The sequence below is a fragment of the Nycticebus coucang genome, chromosome 6, assembly GCF_027406575.1.
Source record: "Nycticebus coucang isolate mNycCou1 chromosome 6, mNycCou1.pri, whole genome shotgun sequence".
In the NCBI taxonomy this organism is placed as follows: domain Eukaryota; kingdom Metazoa; phylum Chordata; class Mammalia; order Primates; family Lorisidae; genus Nycticebus; species Nycticebus coucang.
Genome location: NC_069785.1, coordinates 137,653,887 through 137,681,539, shown reverse-complemented (window position 1 = coordinate 137,681,539; position 27,653 = coordinate 137,653,887). Strand labels below are relative to the sequence as shown.

At 54.0% G+C, this 27,653-nt stretch overlaps 1 protein-coding gene across 2 annotated transcripts in view; it reads right to left on the bottom strand.

The window, feature by feature from the left end:
- The window catches only part of KIRREL3 (kirre like nephrin family adhesion molecule 3), a 494,402-nt gene that overhangs the window by 31,967 nt on the left and 434,782 nt on the right, over positions 1-27,653 (bottom strand). For both annotated transcript variants that reach the window (XM_053593181.1, XM_053593182.1), the window contains exon 6: positions 7,533-7,690. In XM_053593181.1, coding sequence (XP_053449156.1) covers positions 7,533-7,690 — 158 coding nt within the window. The remainder of the gene's footprint in view (positions 1-7,532; positions 7,691-27,653) is intronic.

Sequence of the window (27,653 nt, the reverse complement as noted above, 5' to 3'; positions counted from 1 at the left end):
CTGCCTCCCCAACACTCAGCGTCTGCTGTGCGGTGGGGATGGGGTGCATGTCCAGGTTGGGATTGGAGTCTGTCTAGTACTCAGAGACTTTTGGTCCCAGGAAGGGACTTCATGCCCTCCAGAGGAGGGGTGCTGGATACTGTCCTGTTTTGCCCTGAGACTTCAGTCCCTTGAAACCTTCCATGCAGTAACAAGGGTCCTGGAAGGGAGGGAGCATTATCTCTATTTAGCAAAGAGAAAACTGAGTTCAAAATGAGCAGGAACTTCAGGAACTTGCTGGGTGGAGCTCAGATTTGCATTCAAGAATGGGTGAGCCCTGGGCAGCCCTGGGCAGCCCTGGGCAATGGCTCAAAGGAGTAGGGCGCTGGCCCCATATGCTGGAGGTGGAGGGTTCAAACCCAGCCCCGGCCAAAAACTGCAAAAAAAAAAAAAAAAAAAAAATGGGTGAGCCCTGAGCCACGACCCTCTGCCACAGCTCATGGAGATGCTGGTGTGTGGGTATTGCTAGCTTGGCAGTGCAGGCAGGAAGAACTGGGTGATTAAGTAGCCTCCAAGGTCACTGAGCTTGTTAGCAGCAATGTCCAGGCTGCTTCGTGGGTCCTCAGTCCAACCTGGTTCCTCAACAAGGGGCAAAACTTGTGCCTCAGAAGAACAGGGCCTGTTCCAGAAGGGCACACCCTGCTCTAGAGACAGCCACAGGAGCCCTGGGACTTGGGGTGCTGGCCCTGCGTTGGGCAGAGGGGCCCTCCCAGAGGGCTGGGGGCTGGAGGAGAGTGGAAAGCCAAGGGGCCTGAGCCTCAGGGCAGGTGCTAGACCAGAGGTGGCAAAAGTGGGTAGGGGTGTCGTTGGGCCCCCAGACCGGAGCCAGAGCAGGAGAGAACCGTAGCCAGCACCACGTTACCAGTGTTACCAGTGCGCTGCCCTCAGCTCAGCTAGGCGCACTTCGGCAGACCTCAACATCTATAAATAGCCAAGCGATAATAAGAACAATTTCCTGGATGAAAATAAGACGCGGGTAGGAGGAGAGGAGATGGGGAGGGGGCTCAGTATTGTTCTTTCCATCTCCTTTATTTTTCCTGGTGCTAACAAGGGACATTTACATAAGCTTGACTCTGCCAGGAATCCCACCAATGGGTAGGCTCTGGGCGGTGGAGGGGAGAGGGCTCTGTGGGTGCCACGGGTTGGGAGCAGGGCCTGGCTCTAATTAGGCCCTCTGCCTGCTACCCTCCTCCCTGCACTCAGCGTGCTTCTCCGCCTTGGAATGATGATTAACGACATATTTACTGGGTCCGGGCGTGTGCTTTTCTGGGAAATAAAAATTCTGGTTCAAGTTGTTTGTTCCACCTAATTAGAGAAAAAGGAAGATGTGTTCATTAAACAAGGCAAGAGCCAGAAGCAGGCAGGAGCCCCAGTGCCACCCCCAGGGAGGCCCTAGCACAGTGCCTGGCCCCTGCTGTGGGACCCACACACTGGGCAGCGGGTATCCCAGGGAGGGGTCTGGTCTGCTGGCTCGGCTACAGCATGGCTGCAGTGGGGAGGGTGAAGCCCTGGGTGGGGGCCATGGCTGCAGTGGGGAGGGTGGAGCCCTGGGTGGGGGCCATGGCTGCTGGGGGGAGGGCGGAGCCCTGGGTGGGGGCCATGGCTGCTGGGGGGAGGGCGGAGCCCTGGGTGGGGGCCATGGCTGCTGGGGGGAGGGCGGAGCCCTGGGTGGGGGCCATGGCTGCTGGGGGGAGGGCGGAGCCCTGGGTGGGGGCCATGGCTGCTGGGGGGAGGGCGGAGCCCTGGGTGGGGGCCATGGCTGCTGGGGGGGAGGGCGGAGCCCTGGGTGGGGGCCATGGCTGCTGGGGGGAGGGCGGAGCCCTGGGTGGGGGCCATGGCTGCTGGGGGGAGGGCGGAGCCCTGGGTGGGGGCCATGGCTGCTGGGGGGAGGGCGGAGCCCTGGGTGGGGGCCTTGGGGGGGGGGCCATGGCTGCTGGGGGAGGGCGGAGCCCTGGGTGGGGGCCATGGCTGCTGGGGGAGGGCGAAGCCCTGGGTGGGGGCCATGGCTGCTGGGGGAGGGCGAAGCCCTGGGTGGGGGCCATGGCTGCTGGGGGAGGGTGAAGCCCTGGGTGGGGGCCTTGGGGGGCAGTTTTTGTTCTCCTTTTCCTTTCCCTTATTCCTTTCTGATCTCATCTTTCCTTTCTTCTTTCTCTTTTCTCTTGCTTCATTCCTCTTGTATCAGTCTCCCCAGTCCTCACTTTCTGATATTCAAGTGGAGTCTTTGGACCTTGCAGCCTTGGCCTTGGAGGAGGCCTTCACTGTCCAGGAAGCTCAACATTCATGATTCTCAGGTCCTCACCACAGCCTCCCTGCACTCCCAGCCACCCCCTTCTGTCTCTCTTTCCTTTAGTGCACATGGCTCTAGAGACACACCATGGGCATCACTGCCCCCAGCTCCTGCGTCAGAGCCCTCCACCAGCATGTGAAGGCACTCTGGAGGGGAAGTGGGCCCCACGTTTTTGGGGCCACCAACTCTGAGGCCTCCCTCCAGCCCAGTGGGCACTAATGTGCTGCCAGACTCGAGCCTCCAGGCCTCCAGAGCTGCCCATGTGACCACGATGGTGGCTCTAGGTCCCCCAGGGACGCAGGCATAGGCAGCGGTGTGTACATGTCATGAGTGCAGGAGCCTCCACGGAGTGGTTCCCACCCCTTCCTTGTCCTGTCTGTGTATGTTCACAGGCCTCTGTCTACTGACCGCTCCCATGCCTGTGGACCCTGGGTCCTCCCTGAGTACTGCCTGCTCCAGGGCTGCTGGGGTCTGTGCAACAGCCCCACCGCCCCATCACTGAGGGCTGGGAGCCAGCATCCATTTCTGATTTTCCAGTAGTGGCCTGGCAGGCTGGGGACAGAGGGTACCCTTGGTGCAGTTGTCCAGTGTGGGCAGTGGTAGCTGCTCTGTTCTTTCCAAACACCCCAGGACCCCAGCTGGGTAGTGGGGAGCAGGCTGAGCCCTCAGAGAAGGGGAGCCTGGAGGGAATGCAGTGGGTGGGTGCCCTAGCCCTAGAGCTAAATATGGTTTGCTCATTTATATGCAGACAGGCTGGGAAGGCCTTGAGCAGGCCTGATTGCCTGGCAACCTGGGCCAGCTCTGTTCCTCTGTTGTCCCATTTACCTCCCGCACCTGCTGGGTCTTCCTTTTTTTTTTTAAATCATCACTCTGTTTCCCCTTTTTATAACTTCTTGCAGATCCAAGGGGGCTTAATGTCACCTGGATTGAATAAGGGACGGCTGTATCCCCTCTGTGGCCTGAGCTGACAGGTGGGGTGTAGGGTGACAGGGTGACTGGTGGGGAGCAGGGCTGGAGTGTGAGCACTCTTGTCTTTCATAGCAGGCCTCCTGAGCACCTCTTAGCACTGGCAGTGGGGGGCTGGTGGCCTGAAGATGAGGAAGGGAGAGGTAAGGCTGGAGGGCAAGAGGCCCCAAGGTGGACAAGGGCTGGACTGTGCATGCTAAGGCCGAGTGGCCTCCTGCCAGACCTGGCCCCCTCCCTGGGGAGTAGTGGGTGGGGCAGGAAGGAGACTTCCTGGGCAAGGGTGCTCTCTGGACCCACCCATACTCTCTTCTCTCCCCTTCCCTGCCCCTCCTTCATCCCCTGGTTGAGGACATGTGGCCCCATTCTGTGCCAGACCCAGAGACACATGGAGAATAAGGGAGGGCCCCACTGTCCCCAAATGGCCCAGCACTGGGTGTCCAGGAAGATACTTGGAGGGAGGCCTTTCTCTGCTTGTGCCCCTGGGGCCAGACACCCTTGGAGCGCACCCAGCAGTGCGGCCTCCCCCAGCACCCAGGTGCAGTGTCAGAAGCATTGGCAGCCTGTGCTGGGGGAGGGTTGGAGGGTGGAGGGGGTCTAGTGTCCTCTGGGAGGATGCATGGGGGAGCAGCAGAGAGAAGGGATGATTAGCAATCTGGAGACTTTGAGACCCAGGGCCCTTTTTATTTTATTTATTTATTTATTTATTTTTTGAGACAGAGTCTCACTATGTCACCCTTGGTAGAGTGCTGTGGAGTCACAGCTCACAGCAACCTCAAACTCTTGAGCTTAAGTGATTCTCTTGCCTCAGCCTCCCAAGTAGCTGGGACTACAGGCGCCTGCCACAACACCCAGCTAACTTTTACTTTTTTTTTGGTTGTAGTTGTCATTGTTGTTTGCCGGGCCTGGGCTGGATTTGAACCCACCAGCTCTGGTGTATGTGGCTGGCGCCTTAGCCACTTGAGCTACAGGCACTAAGCTTGGGCCCTTTTTAATGAAATAGCTGTGTGATCTCTGGGGCAGGGGAACTGCAGTTTCAGCTAACGTTGATTGAGGCCTCACCCTGCTTTTTACAGGCACCTTCAGTGCATAATTCCTTCTAAGTCACGCACTTGACAGGTGCCTGTGATTAGGATCATCCCTGTTTTGTAGCTGGGGAAACCAAGGCAGAGATATTAAGTCACCATAATATGCGATGGAGTCCAGGCTTGAACCCAGGATGACACTGACATCGCATCTAGAAGGTGCAGAGGGCCCGTGAGGATCCCGCGGGGCAGGCAACACTCTGGACAGCCATGCATGGCATACTGTGCTGGGCGAGCTTCTGCTCCAGCCTCACACTCACTCTCCAAGTGGGCCCTGCTGTGCTTCCACTGCACAGATGAGGCACTGAGGTACTGCAAGTTTAGGTCATGATCTAAGGTTAGGTCACAGCTGGGAGGTGGCAAAGCCTGGATTCAAATCAGGCTGCCCAGCTATGGGGTGCATAGACCTAATGACCCACCACATGGCAGGTGACAGATGTGGAGGGCCACAGACCCCAGGGCTGCCAGGCCTGACTGTGGGTCTTTCTGTGGACCTGGAGCCCTCCGATCACATGTGCACCTGTGCATGATCTCAGCCTCCCCTCCTTTGCCCTTCCCCATGCAAATCCCAGCCAAGACTACCCTGCCTGTGGGCATCAGAAGAGGGGTCTGGCCTGTGATCATGGTCCTTTCATTCCTGGGGATGCAGGGAGCCTGGGTTGGGCCCTGGGGAAGGGTGTGCTCTGATAGCCCCGACAGGGGCTTCCCGATTGCCCACCCTTCTCAGTATCCTGTGGGTCATAGACCTGCAGCTTGTCAGAGCTGAAGGCACCTTTCCAGAGCATCTGACCCAATATTTGCAGATAAGGGGCCAGAGGCCCAGGGAATGAGCTGCCTGAGGGAACACAGGCCCAGGCTGCCCATGCTACCCCTCTTGGAGCACCAGGAGTGTGGACACGTGGAGCAGAGGGTGAACGGTGGCCTCTGCTGCCCTGGTCTCCAGTTGTACTGGGCCAGGCTCTTTGAAGGACAGGTCTGGGAGGATGACCGTGACCTTCCTCTTCACCAGGGCAGGTGTGTCCTCTGTGGGAGGACAGGACAGGCACCCACACAGGAAGGGATACCCTCATTTCCTCCCCTCCTCCTCTGGATGATCTGCTCCCCGTGTAGTATTTTTGTATTTCAGAACACAACAGGGTGGCTTCAGGACCTGGGGGGATTTTCCTCTTGAGAGGCAGCCTTCCTCTGGAGGGACTTATGCTGAGAGAAGGTGTTTGCCTAGGATTTTGGCTCCAGGCTCCGGGTGCTTTGTCTGTCAGCCCTGGGCTGACCCCTGGGCAGGACAGTCAGTTTGAGCAGGAAGAACACACCCTTAGAACAGGGTGGGCTCACCTCACATCCTCCACTTGCTACATCCTGGAGAGACCAAAGACCCGCTTATCTTTCCAGGGTGGTGTAAGTGGAGGGAGGAGGGCCTCGGAGCTGAGGAGGGCTGTGGTCTGTGGGGGAAACCCTCCAGCTGTACAACCCTCCAGTTGCCCTGGGCTCCATATGGTTAAGTGGTGCCCTCTGAGCTGCCACCTGTCTGAGGCAGAGGGCTGGGCCTCAGAGAGCACTGCCCGCTCCCACTGCCCTGTCAGGCCTCAATTTTCTATAGAGGTTGGCCCAGCTGACCTATAAGGCCTTACTTATCTCAAAGGCTCTGCAGTGTGTAAACGCCACCTGGGCCTCTGCAATCTCCTTAAGGGGAGTTTAGCGGGGCTGTTTCAAAATGTGCCTAGGATTTTGTTTTTATACAGGTATAGTGGGGCCCGTGGGTAAGGGACATCGCTACCCCTGAAAAGACAGTTTGTTACTCACAGTTCCCAAGAGGCAAGGGCATGCCACGTCACCTAGGGCCACACCTGGATGACCTGGGGTCCGTAGGGGGCTGAGGGAGTGAGGGGATGGTGTGTGGTTTGGGTGGGAAAGAACAGGAGAGGCAGGGTATAAAGTTGAGAGGGTTTAGGACTGGGTAGTTTGAATAGTATCTGTGGGCTCTGGGCTAAAGGGGTGGCCTGTAGTTGTCTGATGTGTGGCCTTGGGGAGATTTGGGGGGGTCTGATGAAAGGAGGCTGTGGAGCCTGGATGTCAAAGGCATGCTTACAGGCAAATTGCCGTCTCTAGGAATTAGTCAGTTCTGGTCTCTCCCTGGGCCTACAAGGCCCTAAGATGTCAAAGCATCATAAAATATAGAAAATAAAAAACATGATTAGTACAGAGGCCATTCTGGGGCACTTCCAGCCTATGGCATGTTGTGTGAATTAGAGAAAAGCTCTCCTTGGTACCCACAGCGGCCGTCCCTGGCCCCTGAACCAGGTGCCTTGAGTGGGGCGAGACATGAGTAACCTCACCTGGCAGTCCTGGAAAGGAGGCCAGATTAAGCAAATAAAAATAAAGCAGGGGCAATTACATTTGCATTTCAGACAAAGGATAATTTTTTTGTGTAAGTATGGCCTAAAAGTGTGTTCTAGGCAATATTTGGAACATATCAATACTTAAAAGTTATTAATTTTTTTTCTGAAATGCAAATTTAACTGGGCATCTATCTTAGCTCATTTGGACTACTATAACAAAATGCTGCAAGATGGGCAGCTTGTAAACCACAGGGATTTATTTCTTAACATCCCGGAGGCTGGGGAGCACAAGACCAAGGCAGACAGGGTCTGGTGAGCGCTGGCGCCTGCCATAGATGGCCCTCTTCTCACTGCCTCCTCACCTGGGGAACGGGCTCTTCCGGCCTCCTCCTTAAGGGTACTAATCCTACTCATAAGGGCCCCACCCCATGACCCAATCACCTCCCTTAGGTCCTTCCTCCTAAGGCTGTTACCTTGTAGGTAGGATGGCAACTTATGAATTTGGGAGGGATGCAAATATTCAGACCCTAAGCCCTGGCTACTTCTGTCCCTGAGTCTTCTCTTTGGACCACACTCCATTCTTGGGGTCTTTACCAAGCCCAGAAGTTACCCTGGGGGTTGATGGAGAATCGAGCAGAGAGACAGAAAAGGTCAAAGAGGGACATACATATAGATGAGGAGGGCAGCCATAGCATGAGAGAGAAGAAGATGCAGAGAAACAAACAGTTGACAGAAACACATGAGTAGAGGCAGGGTGGGTTCCTTCCCCACCGCCCCTCCACTGTGCCCCTCCCCCCTCTCCATCTGCCCACTGCACCGCACCTTGGAGTAGGTGGCTCCATTGATGACTTCTCCCTTTCGTAGCCAGATGATGGAGGCCGCGGGCTTGGCATTGTCTGCATGGCAGGTGAGGTTGAGGGGGTCCCCCGCCCGCAGGCTGATCACTGGCCCCCCAAGGATGATGGGGTCATCAGGTGGCACTGTGGGAGAGGAGCAGAGAGATCAGCCCCTGGCATACTTTAATATAACCATACTTTATATTTAATGTTACCACACTTTAATAAAATGTGCAATCCCCATGCATTACCACAGTAGCGTGCAGCAGCAGTGAGCCCTGACACACACACTGCTTGTGCACTGTAGAGGGAGGCTGGGTCAGCGTCACGGGCCTGCTCAGCAAGAGGGTGACAGCACACGTGGGGGGCCTAGATGATGCCTGCGCTTTCTTTTCTTTCATTTTTTTTTTTTTTTGAGACAGTCTCACTCTGTCGCCCTGGGTAGATTGCTGTGGTGTCATAGCTCACAGCAACCTCAAACTCTTGGGCTTGAGGAATCCTTCTGCCTCAGCCTCCTAAATAGGTGGGGCCACAGGCACCCACCACAATGCCTGAATAGTTTTTCTATTTTTCGTAGAATCGGGGTCTCACTCTTGCTCAGGCTGGGCTTGAATTCTTGAGCTCAAGCAATGCACCTGCCTCAGCCTCCTACAGTGCTAGGATTATAGCCATGAGCCACCGGCCAGGCCTTGTACTTTCTTTTTTTTCTTCTTGTGTTAAACAAAGCCCTGTCATATCTGTTGACATTATAATGATTGCCCCAGTTGTACAGATCTAGAAACTGAGGCCTAGCAGGATTAAGTGACTTGTCCAAGGTCATATGGAGAAGGAGTGGCAGAGCCAGGCTGGACCCCCACCCTGGCAGAGGCAGGTGACAGGGTTCCAGAGGGCTGTGCCAACCCTCACATTTGCAGAGTGCTCCAGCCCTATCCCAGAGTTGGAACGAGTATCTTCTGGTGTGGTTTCCTCACTGCATTTGTAGTGTGGTTGGCCACCTGGAGGCAAGGGGCATCCAGAATGGGGCCTGTGGCTGGTGGGAGCTCCACAGATAATCTGCTGGTTCCAGTGAGCCCCTCCACCCCCGCATCCCATAGAGACCGCAGGGTGTAGGGTGGGCAGTTGGGATGCGGGTGTGGGGTGAGGGTGGGCGAATCACTGTTTGGAGAAGAGGCCCAGAGCAGTGGAGTGGCTGTCTAGGGATACAGGGCCTCTTCTGGCACTCACGCTGTACTCATGAGGGCACACGGAGGGTCTCAGGCCCCTACTGTTTTCTGGGCAAGTTACAGAAGGAGCAGAGCCATTCCAGGGGCTGAGTCAGCCAGCTCTGGAGGCTCAGAGGGGCTCCAGGCCTCTGGACACAGCAGCGGCGTGAGCTACATGTGTGCTCAACAGAAGGCGAGGGTGACGGAGCACCAAGGGTCTTGTTCCTGATTGCCAGACAGAGCTGAGCTTTTCCTCCAGGGCCTGGGCAAGCTTTTGAGCTCGAGTCTTGAGGCTGGGGAGGCTCAGAACTGAATGGTCAGCCCCAGGCCAGTCTGGCAGAGCAGGTTCCGCCTTCCAGCCTTAGCCCGCCCTTCTGCCCCTCTCTTGGTCCACCCAGGCCTCTCTGCAAGCTCCAGGAGGGGCAGGAGACTTCCCTTGGGGGCAGGGTTAGGGTTAGAGGTACCCCAAGCAGCAAACCTTCAGACTGAGAGAGGTCTAGTCCAACACTGACAGCGGCTTGCAGAAGCTGTTACTGACTCCAGGGGCAGCAGCTCTGGACCCCCATCAGGATCCTGGCTGGGAGACAATTGGCCTCATCCCGTCCTGCCTGGCCCTCCTCCCTCTCAAGCCTGGGCCCTCCTGCCAGGCCTCTGCCAGAGCTGGTGGCCTGGAATCATGGGAAGTCCCTTCAGCAGGGGCTGAAGAAGGAAGACGGTCCCTTCTCTCCTGTCAGTGTGAAAGCACGCAGAGGGCTGCAAAGGGCCCAGTGCTCACGTCTATTGGGTCTGAGGGCTTGAAAACCCTGATGGCTCCTTGGACCCCCATGTGGAGGGCTTCTAAGCCCTGGTGCCAGGCCACACCTCACCCAAACATCCCACCACTGGAGATGAGCCCCAGGCATCCGGACTTTTAAAGCTTCCCAGGGATATGGATGCCGGGCAAGTGTGAGGGGCGGCTCTCCCCCTCCCAGGTGTGCAGAGTCACTGCTCACTCCGCCCCATGCAAGGCTGGGAGGCCTTTCCCCAAAGCCTCCTGGGTCCTGCAGTGTGTGGACTGTGGGATCAGAGGGAGTGAGTGCAGATGTGGAGGATGGAGTGGGGCTGTGCTGTGGGAGTGTCAGGCACACGCGCGCACACAGCCCCCCCCACACTCCCACCTCAAAATGGGCCTGATTGCATCTTCCCAAATCAGCGGTTCTCGCTCACCCGTTATCCATGCAGCCGTGCATTACTGATTGGCCTTCGCCTCGCTGAACACCAGATGGGGGTGGGTGTGGTGGGGGCTGGGAGGTGTGGAGTGGGGGTGAGGAGGGGGTGTTTGGGGGCCAGAAGGCTGAATAGAAATCCAGCTGCTCTGGCAGCTGTGGCCGGCATGGGAGGGCACTGCTCACTCTCCATTCAGACCGCCTGGGGCTGGGGTGGTAAGGGGAGGAGGCTGTGGGACTGGAGCCTGGAAATGCATTATTCATATACCCCTCCCAGGACTGCTTATTATCCTGAGCCAGTATAGAGTGTGTTCTCCTAATTTTTAATCACAAGGAAGGTGGAAGCGTTAGCCTTTTGGTGATTAATCTGAAGATAAAAATAGTGGATTGTTTCGTTGCTGTGCTTGCTGCCAGTCAGGAGCAAAACCACTTCACTGTTGGGGGTGAGGCCTGGGAGGCCCTGAGCAGTCCCAGGCAGAGTTTGTCCAGTCTACCCTTACTCTCATCAGCCAGGGTTTGGACAGGCAGCTGGGGTCTGTCTTCCTGCCCTGCCTTTCCCCGACACCAGCTCCGCAGACGGCCCATACCTGGGTGGGCAGTGTGGGGCCATCCCTTTCCCTGTGTGTGGGAGGGAAGTCCCCGAGGACTTTTGTGGAGCCCCGCAGCCCAGGGAAAGGGAGTCTTACGTGGAGAGATGAGCCCAGAAACATCACACAGTCTAGTTCCCCACTGGTAGAGAGGGAAACTGAAGCCCAAGAGCACAGGAAGTGGCCCGAAGGGTCCAGGGAGTGAGGGCAGAGAAGAGTGAGAATGGGCTTGAAAAGTGCCTCCTGGCTCCAGCTGGAAGGGAGGCTCTCACCTGTTCCTGTGCTGAGGATCTGCACACCCTGCAGCTAACAGTGTGCCTAGAGTCCATGCAGCCCATAGCTGTCTCTAAGATGTGCTCCCACAAGGCCTTGCACTTCTGGGCTACAGCATGTTGCCAGGGGTGAACGCCTATCTGTCTTTGACAGGACATCAGCTGGAGGGTCAAGTGGGGCTGGGTTCGAGGAGTCCATTCTAGAGTCACTGGTCACCTCTCTGCCTCTGTGCCCAGCCATTGTATACCTTCAAGCTCATCTGGTAGGCTGGCCATAGATTGCCAGTTGGCTAGCCTTGTCTGAGCAGGCTGGGGGACAGGGCAGCATGGTGGCGGCTTCCTCCAGTGTCCACGGGGTTACCCCAGTGGGCCCCTGGTGGGGCCTCCAGAAATTCCTGCGATTCTCCATCAGGCCAGATGGTTGGTCTCCACAGAAGGCCAGGCTTCCATCGTGGGCAGCTGTGTCACCCTCCTGCCCCTGGGAACCTGTCAGGTACCCAGCCCCTGGATATCAAGACCATGTCTCCTTCAGCTAACCAGGGCCACTAGGGCGGGCTGTTACCAGCCACATCCTGCACGTTCCTGCTCTGCCTCATGCCCACAGAAAGACTCACTGGACAGTGAGAGTCCCACAGGCCCTGGGTCCCTCTGCAGTAGGTGGTGCACTGGCTTTGAACTTGGAAGCCCTCCTTTCAGAAGATGTGCCCTTTCTTTAGCTTGGCACGCTGGAGTTAGCTCTCCCCTTCTTTTCCTGGGGTGCTCTCGCACACCGTTCCTGACTTAGAAGGTCATCCTCTCCAGGAAGTATTTCCAGAACTTCCGTCTGTGACTGCACAGCATTGGGACATGCTACCTTGCCCTATGACGTCTCTGTGCCTTCTCCCATCCTGAGCCCGTCTTTGGCAGAGTCCCCATGTATGTGGTACAGTGGGGCGTGTGTTTGTTGATCTGAACTTGGTTTGAGTCCATCTATTAACAAGCTGTCTGATTGTGGACAAGTCAAATAGCCCTCTTATCTGTGAAGTGGGATAATAAAAATACCTGTCTCCCAGGATTGTCATGAGGATTACTTCTGCCTAATTTAGCTTTGTGGCTGTGTGAAAAGCACTGTGCCAAGAACCTCTTATTTTATTCTCAACACCCTTTGAACTATTAGGGTCTCCATTTTCTAAGTTAGGAGACTGAGGCTCATGGAAGGCAATTTTTTTTTTTTGGAGACAGAGTCTCACTTTGTCACCTTCAGTAGAGTGCCGTGGCATCACACAGCTCACAGCAATCTCCAGCTCTTGGGCTTAGGTGATTCTCTTGCCTCAGCCGCCTGAGTAGCTGGGACTACAGACGCCCGCCACAATGCCCAGCTTTTTTTTTTTTATTGTTGTTGTTGCAATTTGGCTGGGGCTGGGTTTGAACCCGCCACCCTCAGTATATGGGGCCAGTGCCCTACTCACGGAGCCACAGGCACTGCCCCCCAGAGAGGGCAAATTACTTGGCTCAGTCACACAGCCATGGTGAAGTTCCAAGTTAGACTTGCGTTACTTTGGGCCTAACCATGTTCTGCTAGAGTCAGGGCAGCTCACGGACCTGCCGTCAACCCTTGTCCTGATCCTACAGGCTCTGAGCCCCCAGGAGCATTCAGACCCCCCCGACATTCTCCTTCCAGCTTCTCCCACCTGAATCCCAGAGGGCTCCAGGAAGCACAATCCTGCCTGCAGGTGGTGCTTTAGCAGGTCTGTTTGGGAATGGAGGAATGGTCCAACCATCTGGACCAACCGTCTGATCCAGTTCTGCAGCCACGTCCTGCCTTGTTCTCTGCAGCCGGGTCTTGGCTGTATCTCAGACCCCAGGACCGGCTTTCTCACTTGTACAGCTGTGCCACCTAATGGCAAAAGTGCAGAATTGCAGCATATGGGGCTGGGAGTGGGGTGATCTGGTTTGCCAGGTCTGCTTCCCAGGGCTAGTTGAGCACTCAGGGCCCAAGGAGTGCCAGGCACTGCTCTAAGCACTGGGGACGCAAAGCTCCTGCCCTAGTGGAGTTTGCAGGAGTTTGCTCCTGCCCTAGTGGTGGGAGAGACAGATAATAAACAGATACACAAATGAACACGTTATTAATATAATGCTGGGAGTTGATAAGTAATATACTTAGAAGAAAAGAAAACCAGTGGGGAATAGATCATCCTAAAGTGGCCTCCAGGATGCTCTCTTGGTTTTCTCTTTTCTTCTCTGGCTGTTACTTTTTGTCTTCTTCCCACCCCTTAACCATTGCTTAGTCTGGCTGGCATATGGGATTGTACCCGCTGCCCGTGGAAAAGCTCTCCTTCCCTGTGAGCTCAACACCATCTCTGTGCTGAGGAGCCCTGAGCAAGCATTTCAGGCCTAGACTTCTCTCTGGAGCCTGCAGTCATGATCCCACTGCGCTCAGCACTTGCAGCTAACTTGATGTCTCTCCCTCTGCACCGCCCTGTCCACAGTCCCTCTTGCACTGCTAACCAACCTCATGAATCCACTGAAGTATCTCTTGTTCTCTGTTTCCATTCCCACCTGTCTTCCTGGCTCAGGCAGCTTGGATTATAATAGCTCATCTCTCGCTGCCCCCCAGCCCTCCAGAGGGTTGTTCCAGAGTGATTGTTACGGAAGCCTGATCCTTCACCCATGTATTCAATCACACACTCACCCACCACTGCTGACTGTCTAGCATTCCTTTGTTTACAGTCCTTCAAAGGTCCCTCACAGCCATCTGAATAGTCTGAACTTCTGGGCCCTTTCCAACCTCTTCAACATCATTTTTCACGACTTCCTTCCTCAAATTATTTTTGTGGGTAAGAATCACCTGCGGTTGTTGGAATAAGTCATTCTTCCCTGATTGCCCTTCTTTTGCTTGGCTAACTTGAAGGTCAGGCAGCTTGGGTTCAAATCATGAGTCCTACCTTTACTAGCTTGTGGCAATGGGCAAGTGGCATGGCCTCTCTGTGCCATAGTTTTCTCATCTGTAAAATAGGGAATAAAACCAGATTCACTGTGTAGTTTCTGAGATCAAGGGAGATGTAATACGAGAAAATACGTTCATAAAGGGCTTGAGGTTGTATGGGCATGGTGTGTTATTGCTACCCTAAGCAGACTGGGCTTATTCACTTGAAAGATGATGGATGGATAGGGAGGCTGGGACTTAGAAGTCTAGTGCTCTGCTCTCTTGAGGAGCAGAGATCTGTCTCCTCCTGTGGTGCCTCACCAGGAGCTGGGTGAAGGCTGTTACCTGCATGGATTTGCTTCTTTCCAGTGTCCCAACATTCTGAGCCCATGAGAGTGAGGCCTCATGGACAGCAGAGAAGGGACTTCTTAGTTGAACCCAGTTCATTGCTGGCTCACTCTTTCCCACAGTTCTCCTACAGTGTTAGGGCACTCTGAAATAAGGCACCTTGTAAATTAAGAAAACAGCAGAAGCAAAAGGTTACTCTCTGACCCCTGCCTTCCTGGGAGAGAGCTGGCCATAAATGAATTCTCTAATCTGCCTCCCCTGAAAGTAGGTCATAAAACCCTCATTCCAGAGGGGCCTGCTCTATACCTGGAGGGAAGGAATGTTGCACAGGAGCTCTAAGCAGAATGTGAATAGACAGACCTCACTAAGTCCCCCAGTTTATCAACATGAGGTGGCACCCACTTTTTGTCCAATCACATCTCTACACAACTGCCCATTTGTCATGGAGCCTAAGCATAAAAAGACACAGTGTTCCCTGTTCTTTTGGTCTTTGTTTCTGATGGCTCACATAAAACTTTGGCTAAATAAATTTGTTTTGCTTTTCTGTTGTTAATCTATCTTTTTAATCAGGTGTCAGCTGGCAGCCTTGCTGTGAGTGAGGAAAGGTGTTACTTTTCTCCCTCCAGCAGCAGAAGTTGCCTGACATACCCAGTGATGACCACTGTCCTGTGACTGCCCAAAGCTCTGGGCTCCTGGAGTGATCTCAGAACAGGGCCCCCGGCTCTAACTCTCTGTCCCCTCCACTCCATTCTGCCTCCAGCAGGGCCAGGGGACTCTTTTGGAAGCTCAGTCTCTGCTGCTCACAATGTCCAGTGGCTCCCACTGCTCCTGTGTGGAACTCAGGTCGTCATGGAGGCTGCAGGGAGGCCTCATCTCTCTGGCTCTGCCTCCTGCCTAATTCCTGCAGAACTAACTCCTTAGAACTACTTGCTTCTTTTTTTGGCTTGTGAAGTTCCCTGTGCTGGGACTCTCCTTGTTCCAGACTTGGAATCCCCACTCCTGTTCATTCAGCTGGAGGGCTACCCTGCCTTCTTAATTCTTGGTCACTCCACATTCTTGGTCACTCCACGAGACTCAGGCTACTGTCATCTCTAACAAGTGTTTTCTCAATCTCAGCCCCTGCCTCTCCCAGCTCCAGCCTCTGCCCCACCGACCTCTGTGACACTTAGTTACCATCTGCTGGCCCCACCAGCTGTGAGCTCCTGCTGACTGTTCCCTGCCAGATTCTTCCCCCACCCCCCCACCAGTACTTAGTACGGTATCTGGCCCATAGTGACACTTACTAAATACTTGTTGCCTGGCATCTTACCCGCTCTTCCTGAGTTAGACGCAAGCCCTCCTCCCCTCAGCCCTGCACACGTTGCTTGCTCCTCTTACACTGGCTCTGGCCACATCTACATTACACTGATGGGTGCACCTGCTTCCAAGCAGGAGCCTTGATGTCCCTCTGCATTGCTCCCAGCTCCTCAAGTGCCAGCTTGGATGCTGTCATGTGAAAGTGACAGTAACAGCCAACAGTGACGTGGGCTCGTGGTACTGCAGGAACTCTCTGGGTACTTTGAAATATCATTCATTTCTCAAAACAACCCTACATAAGGTAGATACATCATGATGCAGATTTTAGATGTGAGGAAACTGAGGCATGCAGCAGTTTAGTTACTTGCCCAACATCACACATGTGGCCAGTCAGTAGCAGAGGTGGGACGTGTGCAGAGGTGCCAGAGTTAGCAAATGAAAGTACAAGATGCCCCATTAAATGTGCATTTCAGATGAAGAAGACATTTTTAGTGTAAGAATGTTTATCTAAAATTCACATGTAGAGAGGACATCCTGTATTTTATCTGGCGATACTGTGAATGTGTTAACTGCATGCAAGAATTAGTAGAGGCATCCTTTCCCCTTCAGACCCTCCCACCACTACTGAGGTCAGCATAAAGAAGATTCAGGGCAGGGTGCAAATGGGAGTTTGTAAGGATGTGGCATCTCACATATTTGTGGGACAATAGCACAGACATGCCTCCTGGCAGGTTGGGGACAGAGGGAAGGCTCGACTAAGGAGCAGGATGCAGATTTGGGGAGATGGATGTGGCTTGCAGGAACACCACCTTGAGGGGAGGGGACCCTGGTTTGGTGGATCTCAGAGGGTCCCTGCAAAGGTTCAGGACACTGGGAAGGCCACTTTTTACCGGGAGCCTGTCCTGTTTAGGGGATAAGAAGGTAGGCCCTGAAGTCAGAGCACATCGCTGGGCGCCCAGCTCTCTCGCTGGCAAGGGGCTGGTGATGACTTCTCCATGGTGGACAGTGTCACTGTCATAGTTATCACAGAGTCTATTCCACAGGGCCGTTGTGCTAAAAATTAGTTAATATGAGAGCTATAAGAGTGCCTTGTTTCAGAGTTTGGTGTCATAGTGGGAACTCAGTAAACTCTAACTCTCAACATTATCGTTTGTCCAATGACTCACTGCACATGGGGCAGTGCACTGTGGGGGTGGGGGCGGTTCTGTCTCTCGTTTCGTTGCTTCGCTGTTTTGTGCCCAGACTTGGATTCCCTGGACGACGTAGTCAGCCCTCCCTTGAAGAACCTACAAAAGCGCGACAGTGACGGTGAGGCAGCCACGGACCCAGGTAGGTGGGCAGGAGGAGCTGGGGCAGGGGACATGCTGTCAGGGACAGGGTCACATGGTCACTTGTTTCCTTCATAGCAGGAAGGGTGAGCATTCCGTGGATTATTACTTAAACCCTGAGAGGGGGCCTGAGTGGGTTGGTCAGGGAGGAGCTGCTCGTGAGAGGATGGGTGTCTCATTAATGAGCAGGCAGGCATCTCACAGGTGTGGGGGCAGAGGGAGGGAAGAACGCAGGGAGGGCCAGAGCCATCTCCACACAAACAGAGCCACCGTGTGGACTGCCAGTGTGGGAGGGCTTGGGGGACACCAGCAGGGAAGGGACAGAGTGGGATGGGGGAACTCGTGGGACTGGAAAAAGAAGGGGTGGATAGGGCTGGGGCAGTGTGTGGAAGGAGAGTGGCAGAGTGGTAGTGGGGCCTCGTGGCCAGCTGGGAGGTGGCTCCCAACTGCCTCCCACCCAGTCCTGCTGATGAGTCCTTTCTCTAGCCCAGCTCCTGTGCCCTGGCAATGGTGCCTTTGTGGGAGTGACCTGCCCCTGCACTGGCTCACAGAGCTCTCCAGCTGGGTTCTGACCTTGACCTGATTTGGGGGTTCTTTTGCTCAATGCAGCTGGGTCTGGGGGAAAAGCCTTGCAGGATGGCTGCCATGTACTTAAGTCTGACAGTAACCACCTGTGGTGGGCCCTTGTAGGGTCCTTGATTTATAGACAGGTAACTGAAGCATAGCCTGGCCACCCCATTTGGGGCAAGTCACACAACTTGCAGGGGGTGGCCCAGTCCTAACTGTGGGCTGCACACCACAGGAACTCACCTCTGTCCACTCTGCAAGGCCAGGTGAGCAAGGACTCAGAGTGCTCCTGTCCCTCCATAAATAGAAAGCAGAGGGATGTGGGTGGCTTTGCTATGGGCTCCCTGTTCAGCACATCAAGGAACTCTGGCTTCTGTAAGGAGGAAAACGAGGCCAAGTGGAACTTTTCCCTGATGACACCCTGGAGCTCCAGGTGTCTTTACAGAAATTGAGGGGTAGGGGAAAGGGGCCACTTAATTAAAGGGTCGGAAGAAATAAACACAAGAAATCCCAATAATTTGTTAGGAGCGCTGCTTTTTGCATGGTAGGAAGGTGCCTTTGTTCTGTGTCATCGTTGGTTGGTGCAGGGGATGGAGACTTGACCACGAAAGAGAAAGATAGGCTGGGAGGAGAGACAGCCCCCGGGAGCACAAGTCACCCACTTGGGGAGAAGACACATGTGAGCAGGGACAAGACCCCGGCCCGAGGGATGAGGCCCTTGAGATCATGTGGCAGTGCACCGGGGAAGGAGGTCAAGTAGCACATCTCTCCAGGCCTCTCGCCACAAAAATGCATTTCAGGGAATCCCTCCAAACCACTCAATGTGTCTAAGCATCGAGAGGGCTCAGGGCACAGATGGACACTGCTCTCTCAGGAAGTCAACACACAGTAGTGGACAAAGGGAGAAGGCTGGTGTCCCTTGACAACTGCTGGGTGTCACTGAGGATGTGCAGTTGGCAGCCTGCAGGTGGTCAAAGTCTGAGTCCTGCACGCGATGCCCTTGGGATAGAGCATGAGGAAGGCTGGCAGCAGAATTGCATAGAGCTGCCGTCTCCAGTGATGTGGCTGTGTGGGACTCAGCAGGTCCTATAGGGAGCTCCAAAGCTTAAGTGGTATTGTCCCACTTGGGGCGGGAGGGCCTGGCCTTTGTTCCATGTGGGGACAGTCATTGGAAGTGTGCTCCCCTCTTTAGCTGCAGGCACCCCCAGAATCGCACTCAGCAGAGCCCTGGGCTGGCTCCTTCCCTGAGTCCTTGTGTCCCATCCTGAGAGGGGTACAGGGAAGCATGGTGTGCTCACGGGGGCACAGCCTCCACTGTAGTGTGTGCTCACAGAGGAGCCTGGGGGGCAGCCCCATCTCCCAGCCTGGGTTTTTGTCTCCATCACTATCGAGGGGGATTGAGGAGTGGTTTGAGCACCAGAGCGCTCTGTTATCAGAACACGTCCTTAGAGATCAGTCTGGTTACTGGTGAAGGAGGGGACCCTAGGCCTCCTACGTGCCTCTGAGCCCATTTCTGGGGCAGGGAGGGCTCCTGTCTGACTCTGGCTGTCCCTGAGTCAACCAGAGCCCGATGTGCTGCTGGGCGTGGGTGTGGGGCTGCACAGAAGGAGTAGGTGGGGGTGAGGGTGGCATCCCCTGGAGAAGCGGAGGCTCTGTCTGGATTCTGGTGCATCCCACGGTAGGGAGAAGGGAGGGTTTAAGATAATCCTGAAATAGAATCCCAAAGACAGGACCTAGGTCTCAGGGCCACCACTTTCTAGCTGCGTGATGGGGTGAGCTTCACTTCTCTAGATCTCAGTGTCCACATCTGTAAGGTGGGTGTAATAGTGAAGGCCATCAGAGGGCTGTGACGGCTGCATGAAGATGAGGGGGCTGTGAGCCCGGGGCTCAGCACTGTGCCAGAATGCGGGGGAGGCTGAGGAAGCCAGTGCGGGCTGCTGAGAGGCTGGCTCCCCATGAGGATGGATGAGGGTGCTTTTTCACTTCTCCTATTGCTCTGACGGAGACCGAAAGTCCCTCTCTTCTTGTGGGGCTGGCTGAGAACTAATCCAAGGCCAAGGGACACTGGCTAAGGCCTCATGGCTCCCTGCTTCCCCTGGGCCCCACTGTGGGACTCCGGTATCGCCTGCCCCCTAGTCCGGGTCTGCAGCAGGTAAGGAGGCCGTGTCAGGGGCACTTGCCCATGTCTGTCCCCAGAGGGAGGACCCAGGTGTCCTAGTATGGGCCCAGAGAAGTTGAGTGACATGTCCACAGCCACACAGCAAGTTATCATCTCTCTGGGTTTCCTGCGTACAGATCTGGAGCATTGGACGGGTTATTTCGGAATCCATCTTTCATTTTCTTACTTAGCTTCAATAAGCCAAAGGGCCCCCACCTTGCTTGTCTCAATTTCCTCAGGAATTATAAAATGGATAAAGGGATACTTTCGCAGGGGACCTCCAGGAACAGAGAGGCCATTATACAGAGAGGATGGTATAGATACAGCCTCCTCTTCACAGAAAGGGGAAGATGGACTCTGCTGCAGCGTGAGGGAGTGAGGTTAGACATAAGACAGACCCTGCTGCAGCGTGAGGGAGTGAGGTTAGACATAAGACAGACCCTGCTGCAGCGTGAGGGAGTGAGGTTAGACATGAGACAGACCCTGCTGCAGCGTGAGGGAGTGAGGTTAGACATGAGACAGACCCTGCTGCAGCGTGAGGGAGTGAGGTTAGACATGAGACAGACCCTGCTGCAGCGTGAGGGAGTGAGGTTAGACATGAGACAGACCCTGCTGCAGCGTGAGGGAGTGAGGTTAGACATGAGACAGACCCTGCTGCAGCGTGAGGGAGTGAGGTTAGACATAAGACAGACCCTGCTGCAGCGTGAGGGAGTAAGGTTAGACACAAGGAAGAACTGTTTGGGGGCACATGGTAAGGAGGTGGAGAGGTTGCACCTCTCTCCAGAGCTTGGTTTTTCTTTTTTCCTGTCATGGATGAGTTGGTGGTGACAAGGTGACATGACTTCAGGCAGCGGGGTGACCCTGATGGCTTCTCAAAGCCCCTCTCAGCGCACATCCACTTGTGCACTTGCTCATCGGTTTCCCTAGAGTTATTCACGTCCCTGCTCCTAGGTCGCTTGGGCCTGTCCAGCTCTCTGAGTGGTATTTTTATTTGCAGAGGAGGAAGGGAGAACAGTGCAGAGGCTGAGGGTGTTGCACCTGGAGTGGGAAGGGGGAGGATGAGAGGACGGGGCTGCTAATTGCCTCCACTGGGCAGCAGGCCTCTGTCCAGCTGTTGTGGGGAGCAGCCAGCAGGCCATCTTCGTGGCTTCCTATCAAACTTTGATAAATAGATTCCGAAGGGGCCCTTTCACGCAGTTCATGCGTCAGCAGCTGCCAATGGGGGATACCAAGATGCTGAGACTCTGAGCTGGGCTGTGCAGGGGAGACCAGCTCTCGCCCTTCTGAATGCTCTGGGCGTGATGAGACCTCCAGGCTGCAGAGCAAGGCTGGCCTCCCAGAAAAGACGGGTCAGGGAGTGAGGGCGGAGAGTTAAGCCCAATACACAGCAGAACTTCCTGACACTGGACTGCTGCCCAGAGAGGCTGTGGAATAGCCCCGGGGTGGTGGGTAGCCAGTGAGGGAGCCTCTGCACTGCCTGTTACTGAGAGGCCTCCCAAGGTTATGGACTGGGAGCTTGCACAGGTCCAGGGAGCCAGGCAGGGTGTCAGCTCTCCAGGGCAGGTGCTGGCCCTCAGGAGGAAAGGGCTCAGTGGGGACTAGGGACTTGTCCAACAGATGTCACACAAAGGGAAGTTGACCTGCAAACTGAACCTTGGGTCCAGTAGGGGTTTCCTCCCACTTGTCACCCCGTATCAACCTGCATCTTTCACTTGCTGTCCCCAGCTGGCCCTGCCTAGACAAACCCATGGTGACTGGGCAGCTGCTGACCCAGAGCTGGCTCTTCCTAGTGCTCCCTCCCTGCAGGAGGGGTTCTGGGTCCTGGAACCCTTCCTGGTTCAGGCTGGGGCAGGCAGCGCAGCTTCCCTCTGGCTCAAAGCCAGGTAAGCGAGGCACTTGTCTTAGGCACAGTATTTAAGTTTATGCCAAAGACCTTGGGGATGGAGATAGATAATACTCTAATGCAAAAAAAAAAAAAATCTTAAAAAAAATAACTAATGCAAAAATGTCCATGATGAACAAAATGTCATAATTTTAAATAAAGAGAATCAGGAAGCTGCAGTTAATTGAAAATTATTTAAGATGGTCGTTTGGTCAAGAGCAATGATCATACACGACAATTCTCTCCCTAAAAATGAGATTAACAAAGAAGGAGAAGATTACTATTATTGGTAAGTTAGCGTCCGTGAAAGCAGCAAAATAAAACGAAGCACTTTCTGTTTTGGCTGAAAATAAAAAACTTAGGTTTAATGTCATGTTGCGGGTTTTAATAAACCTACTTTGAAATGTTTCAATATTTTTCAAATACTTTAATGTTCTAGAAAATAAATTAACCATTAAAAACACAAAATGCTATGTAGGTCCACACATTTCCTCTTGCTATAGGCCCTCTTGTGGCTTGGTTCAGTTTTGTTGCTGACCCTATCTTTGTCTAATATTTGGGGATTTTGTTTATCATGGATATCTGCATTCCTTTGGATTTTTAAAAAGTATTGCATTAAAATATTTATCTGGATTATTGAATTTTTCAGCACCCTTTAAACTTTTTGCCCAAGGAGGTGCCTTACCTTAACCTTAGTTCTGTTCTGTCACCAGGGATAGAAGCTGTCCATTTTTTCCTGTACTTGGTGAGCTGAACATAAAGTGCCCCTAACCTGAAGGTGACCTTTTGGATCATTCCTTTGCTCCACCCTTCCCTGCTGCTATCCCCTGGGTGTGGGCGAGAAGGTGGGGTGTCTGCATGGAGACTTGGTTCCTAGCCACAGGGCACATAGTCCGGGGGGAGGGGGTCCCACAGAGCATAGTGCTGTGTGGTCAGTGCCGTTGGGGGGACACGGGAGTCCATGTTACTCTCAACCAGACTGCGGAAGCCAGGAAAGGTTCTGTGTGGTGTCAGCAGGTGGGGTCGGGGAAGTGTCTTCCGTGAAGAGGACAGAAAGGGATTGAACAGGTGCTAACACTTGAGAGGAAACGAGAGAGGCCCAGCAGGGCTGAGGGGCTGAGGTAGACAGCGGAGTCCACCCAGGCTCTGGCGGTCTCAGTGCTCAGGCTCTGGGACTGTGCTGCCAGATGGACCTGTGCTGGGACGTGCAGCCTGGCCTGTGGTGTACACACAGTGGCGCTTGGCCCAGGACAGTGCACTGACTTTCCCCAGATCCCACCACGTTCTCTCTTTGTGGTGAACACTCTGAGTGGGGCATCATTGGTGTTCCTCACCAGACGTGGATAATGAAACCCCAGGCGGGGGTCAGGTGGAAGGCGCCTGCGCGGCTGGGTGCTGCTCTTGGGGAGAGAGAGGCCAGGTATTGGTCCTAGGTGGGAGTTTAGTACCCCTCCTCCTTCAGTTAGCAAGTACCTTCTCTGTGCCACGCCTGGGTCTGACCCCACAGAGTCCAAGGTGACTGAGTCATGGCCGCTGACGCCCGAGAGTGTGGGTACCTGTGTGCACATTCAGCCCCTTCCTAGCATCCCCAGAGAACCTGCAGGTAACGAGTAGAGTCTGGCTCAGAGAAGTGTCCTGTTTTGACAGACAGGGAAGCTGAGGCCCCAGAGCTGGGAACCCTGCTGCCTTGGCCCAGCACATCACGGCCAGGCTGGGGCCTCCGGGGCACTAAGGGCAGTCCGGCTTCTCCCCTAAATGATGTCATCAGCTGAGACAAAAGGGGGGAAGGCCCATTTCCTCCCTCCAAGTCCCCCCCATTAATTTCCATTTAATTTGCTCACAACGTTCCTCAGTAAACAGTAGCCTCCCCGCAATCAGCCAGGCTCCTCCCGACCCGCAGTTGTGCTCCCAATCAGCCAGCGGCTCAGGAAGGCCCTGCCGCTAATTCTGGAGAGTCAGCATGCTGTCCTCTGTGTCAGGTGAGGGACCATAGCAAGAGATAATTATAACAGATCTAATTAGTAATTATAACGGATCCCGACTGGAAATTGTCTTCAGTTAAATATTCCTGGAGAGATGCCACAGATACCAGGAGAGGGGGCTTGCAAGGGTGACCTCCCACCCACAGGTGACTCTCATCCTCTGAGCTGGCAAGCAAAGGAGCCTCAGTGATGACAGCCGTGGGTGGGCCTTGGCTTCTGTGAGCAGCAGTTTCCCCAGCAGCACCTACGGTCAGGGTTTCTCCTTTGCGGTAGCCACCCACATGGGCCTTAAACACTAGGTCCTCAGTGGCTCAGGACCTTGAAGCATGGAAGACTCTGGATCGTTAAAGAAACTGAACATTTCTTAAACAACATGGGATATTTGCTGCTGGGATCATTACTGAATTGAATGGGAGTAAAGGCATTACCTAGGAGTCCCCTGGCTAACACAAATTAGGAGACTGACCCCCACCCCCTCTTTAGTACCCCTGCCCCAGGACTCCCCTCTCTTTTTACCTCTAGCTTCTCTGAATTGTTCTACTCTCTGTTAACCAGGGCCCAGTGACCCAACACTTTCCTGCCTTCAGATCCGTGCCCCCCACCCCACGTGGTTCTCTTCTTAGACCATCAGATGGGGCGATGATCTCCCTCAAAAACCTATGTTGGCTCCCCATGGCCCTCAGCCAAGTTCAAACTCTTCAGCGTGGCTCAAGGCCCCTTCCTTTGAGCCTCACCCTCCCACTGCCCTTCCTCAAGCACTGAGCTCCAGACCCCCTAAACTCGGCCCTGCACTCAGGGTGGTGATCTGAAGGCTCTCTGTGCCTTTGCTCACGTTACTATCCTCCAGCCGCCCCTTTGACCAGTAGCTGCTCCCCTGTGAAGTCTTCCCCGATTTTCTCAGCTGAAATGAACATGTCCCCGTGTTTTGCTGACACGTTGGAGGACCTCTCTGCTGTGGTTCACGTGCTGTGTCTCCTTCCTCCTCGGCTGTATAGGCTCCTTGAGGGCACAAAGGGTATCTTACTATCTCTGTATGCTGCTATTGGGTCAGACGTGATGTTTTCATATATCATAGGAACTTTACAAAGATTTGCAGAGTAAACGAGTGAATGAATTTGCGAAGCCTCTACCCACGGACGGGGGGGTGGTCTCAGTGTGAACACTTCTGGAAGTTGCCTCTGCTTCCCGGGGCCAACCCATGAATGTGTATCCATTACTGGGCACCATCGGGTGGTCGGGGTGTGGAGGGTTATTGGATGGAATTTCCCAGTGGGTCTAGGAATGCCTAAATCCTGCTTACACAGACCTCCCCAAAGCCACTGGAAGTGAGTCTAGTGCAACCCAGTAGCAGTGCTTTTAGTCTTATTTGATTTGAATTAACTCAACTTTAAGTTTAAATAGCTCCTGTGGCTTCTGGCTTAAGTGCAGCTCATCCGTGAGCCCTTAGAGACCCCACTACACAGGGCAGCACAGAGGGCCTAGACCCAACGCCCTTTTGGTGTCAAATGAACCTGGCCATAAGCTATTTCAGTGACTTACATTAATTTAGCTAATAAACAAGACATATTTTTACTGTGTTCTCAATTTTTTTCAGTGCTAATCTATTAATCAGAATATGAGGGTAACTGAGGCAATGTCACTGTCTGACCATGTTAGGAGGGTAGTTCTCCTGACTCTGCGCTGTCTGGTGGGGTGGCCTCTGCTCTGTCATGTGTGTTCACCTGTTTGCACACAGACAGACCCTTACACCCACTGCAGAGATGGCTCCTCCCGCCTTCTTGGGTCTGCCTTTCACAGCCTCTCCCTCCAGTGCCACTTCCTTGCGCTGAGCTCCTCGCCTCAGTGCAGAGGCGCTCCTGGCTGATGGCTGGCCTCCTGTGTGTTCCTCTGCTGGTCTGAGGAGTCCATCCAGCAGGCTGTGGGCGGCCTGGTCGGGCAAACCCCTGTGACTGTGGAGCCAGCCAGGCTTGGGCCCAGTGAACACTTTGTCACAGTTCTAAGGCCTTCCCTTTCCTCCATCCTCATATCCGTGAGACTGGAAAGTCAGGGCCGCAGAGGGACAGCTGGAGCCTGTGTGGAACCTGGGGAGTGAGGGTGCCTGGGAGAGGAAGGGAGAGAAGAGCCACCTCAGCTGGATTTAGGTCTGGTCTGTGTGCCCTGCACCTACAAAGCATCTCATCTGTGCCATGAGTGACAGACCAGCCTGTTCAGCTGCAAGTTCTGGGCTCTTTAATCTAGGACAGCAGGGTCTGTGATGCTTCAAACCTTACCTGACCACTCCCAAAGCCCGCCCTTGCTGACGCCTGGGCCCTGCTGTCTCTGCCTGCCTTCATTTTCCTGTTCCTGCTTCCATTCCTTGTTCAACCCTACCCTGTAGTGAGCTGCCCAGGGGCAGGGCTATGTCTGGCTGGGGCAGGGTGGACACACACTTAAACGGCACCGACGTAAGGGCACTGACAGGCCCACGTGAGCAGTGGCAAATGGGGGACAGGTGGGCCATCCCTCCAAGGGGAGCTACACAGTTGTTTCCAAGCAGGCAAATGGGCCTAAAGTTGGCAGAAATCAGACTTTTTTTAAAAATTCAAAAGCCTCCAGAATATTAATGTTGGCAACAAGTGTAAAAGACAGCATAGACACTCTGAGAGCTGACGGGGCTAGGCCTGTCTGTGTGCCTGCTCTGGCCTCCCAGTCCCCAGCTGCTACCTGTGAATTGGGTTCAGCCACTCAAATGCCCACCTGAAAAGTGCCCCCTGCCAGGCAGACCTCAGCTGCCCAGCATGCAGTAGGTGGCCGACCCATCTCCTCTGGACAGCACAGTGTCCTGCTGCAGCGTAATCTGCCCACAGCCTCCTCCTCCATGCCCCCTGGCAAGATGATGTGAGGTGCAGTCAGAAGCTGTCCCTATTTGGGTGGACACACCTTAGAGGGAAATCGATTTAAGCAAGCCCTGGTTCAAAAACCTCCCTCTGGAGAACCATTTTCTGTTATGGACTTTTAGGAGCAGTGGCTGGAGAATAGCTCTGCTCCCCCCCCCCCACCTTTTTTTTTTTTTACTTTTGGTGCTAGGCTATGTCTCTAGTCAATAAATAAGTGGGAAGTAAAGGATTTGCAAGAAAGTAGAATGTAGTCCAAAGGTAAATTGTAGGCTTAAAAGCCCCTGAGAGACTGGCACAGACCTGGGAATGTTTCCTGGTTTGACGCCATTTTCTTCTCCAGCCTGGGTCTGGCTGTGCGATTTGCATCTCCGGAAAGGAAATCTTTAAAACTGATTTCCCTTGGTTGCATTTCATTGGTCTAGAGACTAACCAGACTGTTGCATTACATCAACATTTCACTTAACTTAGCCTTAATTATTTTTCTGTCTTGCCAATGGAACCAGTTTAATAAGATTTATAGGCGGTGGGGAGGTGGGGTGATCCTGTGTACAGCCCAGATAATCTGCCGAACTGATTTTCCCCTCATTGGGTGTCACCAGTATAAAAACATAACTAAAAGCGTCACAGCACTGAAGTAATAATAATGTCAACATTTCACCTGCCTCCCCCTTCCTTATTTTTCTCCCTCACTCTTTGCCACCTGAGCCAGTTTAGATAAGATTGTCGCACAGATAAACACCAAGGGCTCTTAGGCAGATAAGCTGCTGTCTTTTCTGTGGTGTGGTAGGAAAAGAGAGCGTTGCTGGCAAAAAGGCATCATTCTCTTAGATCTTTCTGGGAGGTGTAAGAGCCTGTGAATCCTGGGTGGACCAAAGGCAATGGGGGAGGCAGGCTGCCATACAGGCAGACGTGGCTCTGGTGTGGGCAGTGTGGCCTGGGAGGCTGGTGGCCCCAGAAACTAGAGGCAGAGGAAGGACCACCTCTGTACACCTGCTCTCGTTTCAGGGTGCCCCGGGTGGGGGTGACTGAGGTTTCACAGGTTTGGAGGAGGGGTTCTGATTATGTGTTCCACTAGCCCCTGGTCTGGTATAAAAAAGCACTTGGCGGCCCTACCTTTATGTTAGGTAGATATCTAGAAATTTCAGCTCCTCTGTGAAGGACAAGGGTGGGAGCCGAGGAGGGTGGCAATCCGAGGAGTTCGAGACCAGTTTGAGTAAGAGCAAGACACTGTCTCTAAAAAATAGCTGGGCATGGTGGTGGGTACCTGTAGTCCCAGCTACTTGGGAGGCCAAGGCAGGAGAATCACTTAAGCTGAGAGTTTGAGGTTGCTGTGAGCTATGATGCCATAGCACTCTACTGGGGCAAGAAGGTGAGACTCTGTCTCAAAAAAAAAAAAAATCCATAATCACATCAAAAAGAACATAATGCTTGGGAACAAATTTAACAAAAGAAGTACAAGATGTACACCAAAGACTACAAAATATTGCTGAGTGGAATAC